Genomic DNA, 9923 nt, shown 5'->3' on the forward strand with positions numbered 1-9923 from the left:
GGAAGTTCAACCTGCCACAGGAGCTGCTGAAACAGTTCTTCTCTTCCATCACTGAATCCATCCTCTGCACTTTAGTAACTGTCTGGTTCAGCTCAGCTCCCAAATCTGACCTCAGAAGACTACAAAGGGTAGTCTGGACTTCTGAGCAAATCATTGGTAACCCTCCCCACTCTTCAAGAAGTGTACTCATCCAGAATGTGCAAAAGGGCTGGCAAAATCATTCTGGACCCTTCACATCCAGCACACAGTCTCCTTGAACTGTTTCTTCCCTCAGGCAATCCATCTCATGAACTGTGGAACACACAACACTATTTATACACTCATACATTTATTTATCTAACACACGCACACTTAGTCTACACTTAGAATTTGCACATAATTTATCTGTACATACAAAACTGTCTGTTGGAACATATCTGCACACATACAATTGTAAATTTGTATATTGTTATTCCTTATTTACTTGTTCTTTTTTTCTGTTGTCACTGTCGTTCTGTTGCACAGTGGAAGCTTCTGTCATGAAAACAAATTCCTCGTATCTGTAAACATATCTGGTAATAAAGCTTATTCATTCTATGTACCAATCTCTGCAGTTATACAGCGGCAGTGCCCCTTATGTTTTGTCTTTTGTCTATTATTTTATGGGGCAGTCGTGGCCTAATGGTTAGAGAGCCGGACTTGTAATCCGAAGGTTGCAGGTTCTTTCTTTAGAAAAATAAATGGGGAAATGTAATTTTTTTTTTTTAAAGTACAGCTCTCTAAAGTAAAAATTTTATATATAATATAAAAAGTATGTTTAAGTTAAAACAGGATAATTATTATCAATTATTTAGACACATAGTGCTTGAGACTGCAACAACATGGATTAATTTAAGAGGGCATGGGGAAAACTATCCAACGAAAAACTGGTAGCCAACTATTGGATTGATTTAAGAGGGCATGGGGAAATTTAACAAAATCCGAAGGGAAGAGTTTAGTGTGGAAAAAGATAATGCTAAAATGGCAGCAGAAGTGGGATAATGATATCAAAGTTAGACATCTGTACATGATATAAAATATGATAGGTATGGAAAGTAAGAAGGGAAAAAAAGCAAGGAACAAGTCATAATAAATAGATGGAGGATTGGACATTGCAAGCTAAACAAAACTTTTCATGTCATAGGAAAACACCCGACAGGATTATGTGATGAATGTCTGGAGGAGGAAACAATTAAGCACATCTTTATCATGTAAGAAATATACAGGTGCTGGTCATATAATTAGAATATCATCAAAAAGTTGATTTATTTCAGTAATTCCATTCAAAAAGTGAACTTGTATATATTCATTCATTACTCACAGACTGATATATTTCAATTGTTCAAATGACAACTAAGGAAAATCCAAAATCCAGTACCTCAGAAAATTAGAATATTACTGAAGACCAATACAAAGAAAGGATTTTTAGAAATCTTGGCCAACTGAAAAGTATGAACATGAAAAGTATCAGCATGCACAGCACTCAATACTTAGTTGAGGCTCCTTTTGCCTGAATTACTGCAGCAATGCGGCGTGGCATGGAGTCGATCAGTCTGTGGCACTGCTCAGGTGTTATGAGAGCCCAGGTTGCTCTGATAGTGGCCTTCAGCTCTTCTGCATTCTTGGGTCTGGCATATCGCATCTTCCTATTCACAATACCCCATAGATTTTCTATGGGGTTAAGGTCAGGCGAGTTTGCTGGACAATGAGGAACAGGGATACCATGGTCCTTAAACCAGGTACTGGTAACTTTGGCACTGAGTGCAGGTACCAAGTCCTGTTGGAAAATGAAATCTGCATCTCCATAAAGTTGGTCAGCAGCAGGAAGCATGAAGAGCTCTAAAACTTCCTGGTATACGGCTGTGTTGACCTTGGACCTCAGAAAACACAGTGGACCAACACCAGCAGATGGCATGGCACCCCAAATCATCACTGACTGTGGAAACTTTACACTGGACCTCAAGCAGCGTGGATTGTGTGCCTCTCCTCTCTTCTTCCAGACTCTGGGACCCTGATTTCCAAAGGATATGCAAATTTTACTTTCATCAGAGAACATAACTTTGGACCACTCAGCAGCAGTCCAGTCCTTTTTGTCTTTAGCCCAGGCGAGACGCTTCTGACACTGTCTGTTGTTCAAGAGTGGCTTGACACAAGGAATGCGACAGCTGAAACCCATGTCTTGCATACGTCTGTCCATAGTGCAGTCCACTCTTTGTGAATCTCCCCCACATTTTTGAATGGGTTTTGTTTCACAATCCTCTACAGGGTGCGGTTATCCCTATTGCTTGTACACTTTTTTCTACCACATCTTTTCCTTCCCTTCGCCTCTCTATTAATGTGCTTGGACACAGAGCTCTGCGAACAGCCAGCCTCTTTTGCAATTACCTTTTGTGTCTTGCCCTCCTTGTGCAAGGTGTCAATGGTCGTCTTTTGGACAACTTTCAAGTCCGCAGTCTTCCCCATGATTGTGTAGCCTACAGAACTAGACTGAGAGACCATTTAAAGGCCTTTGCAGGGGTTTTGAGTTAATTAGCTGATTAGAGTGTGGCACCAGATGTCTTCAATATTGAACCTTTTCACAATTTTATAATTTTCTGAGATACTGAATTCGGGATTTTTCTTCGTTGTCAGTTATAATCATTAAAATTAAAAGAAATAAACATTTGAAATATATCAGTCTGTGGGTAATGAATTAATATAATATACAAGTTTCACTTTTTGAATGGAAATAGAGAAATAAATCAACTTTTTGATGTTATTCTAATTATATGACCAGCACCTGTATACAAGAAAGGCAATAGTTAAAAAATCAGCTACGGGGAAAAAGGTAGCCTATAGCCTATTAGAATGTTAAAAATATAGTAACAAATGGAAATAATGACCAAGGACGGAAATATTTGTTTAATTTTCTAAGGAGAAGTGGACTGGAATGATTTTAAGATTTAGTAAGTTAGAGTGAGACAACAGATGGCAGTAATGCAATACTATGGATGCCAACTGCCGTGAAACTCCAACCATTGCAACCAAGAAGAAGAAAATACCGTTGAACCTGTTTTTATATTGTACGTAGGCTATTGTCGCTCTGTAGTAAACTCCGTAAACTCTTTGAAAACATGTCGAGGGGTGAGTACCCAATTTCCATAAACGACACAAAGCAAATATATCTCCTCTGTGTTTCGTTGTTTGTTTACGTGCTTTCTGTTTTAATTTTCAGCTCTAATCATTACAGCTGGGGCTGGTAAGTGTAAGCAAAGACCAGCAAATAATCTAGGCCCGTTTACATGTGTTTGAGCACGAATTAAAGAATAGTTCACCCCAAATATGATGGCCCCTCAGGCCACCAAAGATGTAGATGAGTTTGAAATCGGAACAGATTTGGAGAAATGTAGCATGACAATATCATGACAATAGCGTCAGAATTAGTTGACATAAACTATATAAATTATATGTCAGTAAACCACAAGCTGCGTGTTTGTAATAAACAATTTTATTGATGTCTAAATTAGCTGTCCTCTATCCATAATATAGCTTTATCCAGTGAAAAAAGGAACAATTGTCTAGTCTGAATCACTAGAGAAATATGCACAGACCAAGCACCTTTACAAGTGAAAACCGATCTAAATAAATCTATTGGTGAATTTTGTTGTGAGAGGACAACAGGGGTTAGACTTTTTCACTAGAGAAAGCAGGACAGTTAAACGTTTCTTGCAAACATGCAAGCTTTTCACTTCACACAACATTAACCGGTGGACTGAAGTGGTGTCCATCATTTGGATTATTATCTTTTTTTTCATCATCTGTTTGGATACTCATATCTCCTTATTAAATTTCTCCAAATCTTTTCTGGTGAAGAAATAAACTCATCCATATCTTGCACGGCTTGAAGATGACTACCTTTTCAGCTACTTATTTAATAGAAAAATAATTGAAATAAAAAAATGTCACTGAATAGCTTTTCCTGTTGATTAGCTGGTGCAGTACTTTTGGCCCCCTTTGCACTTGGCATGGCTGGGTTTACCACCGCCGGCATCACTGCAGGTTCTGTGGCAGCTGGCATGATGTCATCAGCAGCCATCTCCAGCGGTGGCGGTGTGGCTGCAGGAAGTTTGGTTGCTCTCCTCCAATCTGCAGGTATTTTCTAATCCTATATTAAGAGTATAAATGCCCTAATAAGAGCAAAAGAATGTAACAAACCTGTACTGAAATGAATTAGTCTGATAAGCTACACGTGTAACTGAATTGTTTTGAAACAGTGGTACCTGAGTAATGTTAATGGAATGGTTTTTATTATAAAAAGATGCATGTATGAACTTGTATGACATCACTGGGCTGGGTACACCTGTTCTCTGTGTCATTCTGATTCAGTTATTACTGTTGTAAGGTGTTTTGTGTTCAGACAAGTACCTCTGACTGATCTCTATCCACCTTATTGCTACGCCCCATGACCCTTTTTTTTGCGAATTATGGGTGTAACTTCTGTTAAGCTGTAAATCAGTAAAAGGCTCGCTTTATGAATGCAATATATGTTATTGTTTTTTTCAACTGGGCACAATGAGATGACATTATTCTACTCACCCATTCAGCCATCAAACATAAAAATGACAGTGTAAAAGGATAAACGGGGGAACTTTCAACAATCCATGAATAACCCCAAAAGCCAGATTCGTTCAACAGCAATAACGGATGGGTTAAATATCACTGTAGTAATATCTTTATTATGTAATATATGTTGCCTTAATAAAAAATGCCATAGATATTCTTGTTATAACATGTCATTCTGTATCACTCAGTGTTTTTTGTTTATTTTTGTATTTATTATAAAAAAAAATTCTTAGGAGGATAACTGAGCCTTTAATCTCCTTTGTAATAGAAATGCTTATAAACCAAGAACAAGCTATTTATTTCATGATGTCTGAATATAAAACATGAAGGGAAATCGACAGCTCATTCAAACAGAAGTTCCCCAAACCGGAAGTGCAAACCATAATTCAAAACGAAGTAGGCTTCAGTGGATACTGTGGCATTAAAAAGGAAAGTCTTTGTTACTGTGGCAAATGATATAAAGTCCCTTTGGTGAAAAAGGCCAAGTACTGTATAAGAAGACCTTTATCCCAACCTCCATTAGTATTTAATATAGGATCTTAAAGAGTTTTTTTTAAGTGATGTATGTATTATTAACTTTAGTTGTGATCAATGTTTGTGTTTTTGGTTGAGCCTTTGCCTAAAGGTTATTTTCTACCCCATTAGGGTTAGACAATAAAGCTTTTGTCATTTTTTAGGTGCTGCTGGTATGTCTGCAACAGCAACAGCTGGTGTGGCATCTGTGGGCGGTGCTGCAGGAGCTCTAGCAAGTGGAGCAGTTGGTTTGTTGAAGAGGATGAGGAAATGAGAAATGTACTGGAGTCCAGAGAGCTTCTGTTTACAGCCGGCTACCATGAAAAGAGTTTAGCAGCAGCCTTTGAGTGTTTAAAGTAATTTTCTGTAGCTTGATTTTAAGTGTTTAGCTAAATTTTAAAAATAAGAATGTAAGCACCCAAAACTTTAGAGATATCGAAAATCTGTGATTTTTCATTTGGCACTTTGTAACTAAAATTATACTGTGGCTCTACGCTAGATGTGTGGTCTGTGTTTACATTTATGTACTAAAAGCACTTTTACATTGTGTTTACATCATGTGCAGAATTATTCATATTCACTGTTTTTCATAGATTGCAAAAATGTAACTACTTTAAAACGAATCCATGTAGTAAATTCATGTTGCTAATAATGTGATTAAATTTGAATTCTGTCACCGGAATTCTGTTTCGTCTTCATCCTGTTTTCATCTTTCTGCAGAAAGTTAGCTGGTTTACACACAGCTTGCTGTCTGTGAGCAAAGATGTGAACAAACAGACTTACAGTAGCTTATAAAGACAATGTTTCGAGGTGACTCCCTTTGGTCCCCAGCTTTTGACCAACTAGGAGAGTCTCCTCCATCACACCATGTCATATCTCATACATTGCTAACGTTCATAAAAACATGCAGGGGCGCTGCACAAGATCCCGGGCAGTCCCACCCCCCCACCCCCCCAAAATATATATTCCAGACTTTTCAAGGGCCCTCTCTTCCTTTGGGGCCCTGGAAATCAGTACTGGTTTTACCCCCAGTCCGACGCCCCTGAAAACATGTAAAGACTGACATGTATGCAATTTACAGTGGAAAAGTTTCTTGTTATAATTAAATTGTTGATCTTATTCTTCTAAATTGTACAATGAAAATATTGGCCCATTAAGAAATCATTAACAGATTCTTTGGGAAACCAAAAAGTTATTATATGGCTTTGCTTCTAAAAGTGCACTCTTAAAAAAAATTCCCAAGCAGGGTTTTTCCAGTGATCCCACAGAAGAGCCATTTTTGAAGAACATTTTATTATTCTGAAGAACCATTTTCCTCTATAAAGAACCTTTTGTGAAATTAAATGTTACAGTTCACACTACCACAATAAACTTCTGTTACAGAGTTTGGTGCGTGTCATGTGACCGTCACCATTAAGATGACAAGGAATCCGAACATTTTTCTCAGTTGACATTTACTATTATCTAAAAATATAAATGAATGGAATTATCAAGTTAAACATGTTCAAGAAGACAAAGACAATCACTTCTATTTCCACACAAATGCAGTTTGTTGGGGTGTTGCAGAAATTCAGTTCTGGTTTTCCCGGATTGAGTCAGACGGCATGTGATTTCCCGCCCCTGAGATGTTTCGGTTTTGTCACGCCATTGCTTCTTGTGCAGCGTACATTACAGCGGCACAGTGTGCATATGAAAAAGCACCATTCTCGTTCTGTACGATCTTTTAGACCATGAAACGCGGTAAGTACCTCAAACGTTTGCTTCTGGTGAATATGAGATATATGCAGGTGTATTCACCTTATTTTTCACGTAAGAGCGGGCGCCGCCTTTTTCGAACTATAATGTGTCAGATTTCCGGTAAAGCAGTTCCGCTAGTAGTAGGTGTGTAGGTTGTGGTTCTGTAGTTTCGACTGTGTAGATTTTACTGGCTAGTTAACTTTTAAATATGGATTACAGAAAGACTGGCGTACTGTGCGCGGTTAGGGGGTGTCATAATAGTTGGTTCAAGCGTAAAAAATACCTGCAAGACACTTGTTTTGACCATAATCCACGCACCAGAGCTGAATGTGGATGTGGAGCACCCTATGATTTGCACGCCCCTCCGAAGAAGCTCGTCGGCTTTGGTTAAAAGCCTTAAACTTAAAGAAACCACCGAAATTTCCGTACGTTTGCTCTTTCCACTTCGCTGACGGGAGACCCACGGAAGATCATCCATTCCCCGAGAAATGAGGCAAAATCTAACGGATGTGGGTAAAAGGTTTTTTTTTTTTTTTTTTTTTTTTGCTGTATTTAAAATAAACACAATACTCGATCAGAAAATTAAATTATAATATTTTAGAAATGTGCTGTTCAAATGGCATTATTTGTGCGTTAGAGGTGGAAATTTGAAGAAGAAATTTTAGTATTTATAAGAAAGAAGAAAATATATTTAGTAAATGACGAGATGAATTTACAATTCAAAAGCAAATAACAGGTCTTATATTTTCCCAAAAGACTGTATATTACATTGATTAACTGACTGACTTTCTTACTCCATTTTACAGTCTTAACTGATAAATAAGCAATGAACTATTTATTGAGGAGTATCTTTCAAATGTTATTCAAATGCAATATTTGTCAGACAATTGCCAGTGAACATTTAAAAAAAAAAAGGTATTTCAATACATTTTAGGGTTTGTACTAGGGTTGCAAAGGGGTGGACAATTTCCATGTGAAAAAAGTGTTATATAAAATTATGGCAGTTACTTACATTTTAAGAGCTTAGAATGTTTATTGATTTAATAAGCTTCTTGTTTTGTGATTTCATAATAGAAATGGTTTCAAAATTAATAAAAAAGAAAAAGAAAACAAAGAAAAAAAGATATATATGATGGTTTCTTTTGAGTTCTTTGGTCTTATAAATTCCGTATGAACTTAATCTGGGGAATTCTGGAAATATTCAAGTTGGAAACTTAACAGGAATTTATGGGAATTCATTGGAAATTTGGGGAACTGTATCATATACTGTACAAACTTACATTTTGTTTGGTCATAAGTTCACATGCATGAAAACTAATACAAATGAAAAAAATACAAATTTTGGATTTTATTATTTATTTTCTTTGTTTATTTTTATACTGTGATACTTTTTTTCAGAATTCATTGATGAACAAACACTTGAACAACATTTATTCAAAATATTAATATTTTCAAAAAAGAAATTACAAGAATAATAATAAATAAATGAATAATTTAACACATCCTTGGAAAAAAAAAAGAACCAAAATTAAATTACGGACCCCAAACCTTGGAATGGTAATCTATTATTATTTCTGTTTTAAATTCCTTCTTTCTTTTTTCTTTTTTTTTCCATTCAACAAAAAAATGTATAATAAAACAAACATTTATGTAATTTACGTGAATAATCACCAAGATGGACATTTTGACATCCATAATTTAGTCCAATCTTGCTATTTAGTCCAATCTCTTGTGTGCAGGATTCAATAAATTATCTGTGTATTTTATAGATGAATGCACAGTGCATGTAGGGTGTGCTGTCTGCAGTAAGTGTGCTGTGTGCATGTGATTGAGGAATGGACAGGGTTGACATTCAACTGAAACTGCATTAAATCTGCATTAAATTTTCAACTACATTTTAGTTCCCTGTTCCTGTCATTTTGCAAATTCCCATGGAATTTTTCCAGTCTTGAAAATTCACAGAATTTTGCAACCCCTTAATTTGTAAATAATTTCTGCAGTGATTTTATCAGTTTTATCCATTTTCAGGACTGTTCACCATAATCGGGGTCACAGCAGGGGCAGGTAATGGTGTTCTGATGATTTTTTCTTTACATGAAAGCACATCAGTTGTACAGAAGATAATTATTTGTATTTATGTCCATTAGTCGGTGCGGTTGCATTGGCCCCGCTGGCACTCACCATGGCTGGATTCACCTCTGCAGGTATAGCAGCAAGTTCTTTGGCTGCCAGCATGATGTCATCAGCAGCCATTGCCAATGGGGGTGGTGTGGCTGCAGGAAGTTTGGTCGCTCTCCTCCAGTCTGCAGGTATTCTTTATTAAAAGTTAATTTGCCTGTCCATTTTAAGGGAATTGTTCACCATAAAACATACCCCTATGTCATTCCCAAAATATTCCTGAACATTTTACAAATTTTTGGTGATGCGAAGATTGTTCTTCCTGGTCAGGTGCTGCTGGACTGTCTGCTGGTTTGACAGCAGCCGTGGCATCTGTTGGCGGAGCAGCAGGTGCTGTAATAGGTGGAGCTGCAGATTTGCTATCTCATTCCAAGGGTCAACCTTCACTTGAGAATGAAGATGATGGAGATGAAGAAGAGGAGGAGACAGAGATGATGAATTTGCAAGAGGCCAAAGAGCTTATGCCAAAATAAGGGCCTCTGATATTAACTGATAACAATGCATTTGTGTGAGCACTTTGTACGTACATGCACATTTTACCTGTACAAGCATAAAATTAACATGTAAGATGGCTGAAGATCACTTTTTTAATAAACAATTAAAACATTGTTTTGAGAAATTGTAATTAAAATGATTTGTGTCCTTGAATATCATAATTAAATATTTACAGCAGAATTCATATTTGTCTTATATTTAAAGTTGGTATTACTGCTTTTGTTACGTACCTTTTTAATACTTTCTAGGCTGATTTGTAACAATCTCTATTTTATAAAACACTACAAAATAAAGGTGACGACTTAATTAACTGTCTAGTCATTTAAAGTAGTTTGCACAATTGTCATAATGCTGTTTTTGCAACCTATTCATAAAAAAAA

General features: G+C 36.6%; 2 protein-coding genes across 2 annotated transcripts; both read left to right on the forward strand.

The window, feature by feature from the left end:
- Positions 1-3066: 3066 nt before the first annotated feature.
- On the forward strand, positions 3067-5815 carry LOC132111104 (interferon alpha-inducible protein 27-like protein 2A). Its single transcript, XM_059518274.1, has 4 exons — positions 3067-3141; positions 3233-3256; positions 3988-4149; positions 5298-5815. The coding sequence occupies exons 1-4, from the start codon at positions 3132-3134 to the stop codon at positions 5405-5407; spliced, it is 306 nt and encodes a 101-aa protein (XP_059374257.1). The 5' UTR covers positions 3067-3131; the 3' UTR covers positions 5408-5815.
- A 945-nt stretch (positions 5816-6760) lies between these two features.
- On the forward strand, positions 6761-9581 carry LOC132111105 (interferon alpha-inducible protein 27-like protein 2A). Its single transcript, XM_059518275.1, has 4 exons — positions 6761-6873; positions 8899-8934; positions 9018-9179; positions 9319-9581. Exons 1-4 carry the CDS (start codon positions 6864-6866, stop codon positions 9519-9521), a joined length of 411 nt encoding a protein of 136 aa, XP_059374258.1. The 5' UTR covers positions 6761-6863; the 3' UTR covers positions 9522-9581.
- Positions 9582-9923: the final 342 nt, after the last annotated feature.

This window comes from Carassius carassius, chromosome 30, assembly GCF_963082965.1.
Source record: "Carassius carassius chromosome 30, fCarCar2.1, whole genome shotgun sequence".
NCBI classification, from domain to species: Eukaryota; Metazoa; Chordata; class Actinopteri; order Cypriniformes; family Cyprinidae; genus Carassius; species Carassius carassius.

Coding starts and splice junctions, on each gene's coding strand:
- LOC132111104 (XM_059518274.1), top strand. Junction 3,257..3,987: donor AATCATTACAGCTGGGGCTG/GTAAGTGTAAGC, acceptor CCTGTTGATTAG/CTGGTGCAGTACTTTTGGCC. Junction 4,150..5,297: donor TGCTCTCCTCCAATCTGCAG/GTATTTTCTAAT, acceptor GTCATTTTTTAG/GTGCTGCTGGTATGTCTGCA.
- LOC132111105 (XM_059518275.1), top strand. Junction 8,935..9,017: donor CGGGGTCACAGCAGGGGCAG/GTAATGGTGTTC, acceptor TATGTCCATTAG/TCGGTGCGGTTGCATTGGCC. Junction 9,180..9,318: donor CGCTCTCCTCCAGTCTGCAG/GTATTCTTTATT, acceptor CTTCCTGGTCAG/GTGCTGCTGGACTGTCTGCT.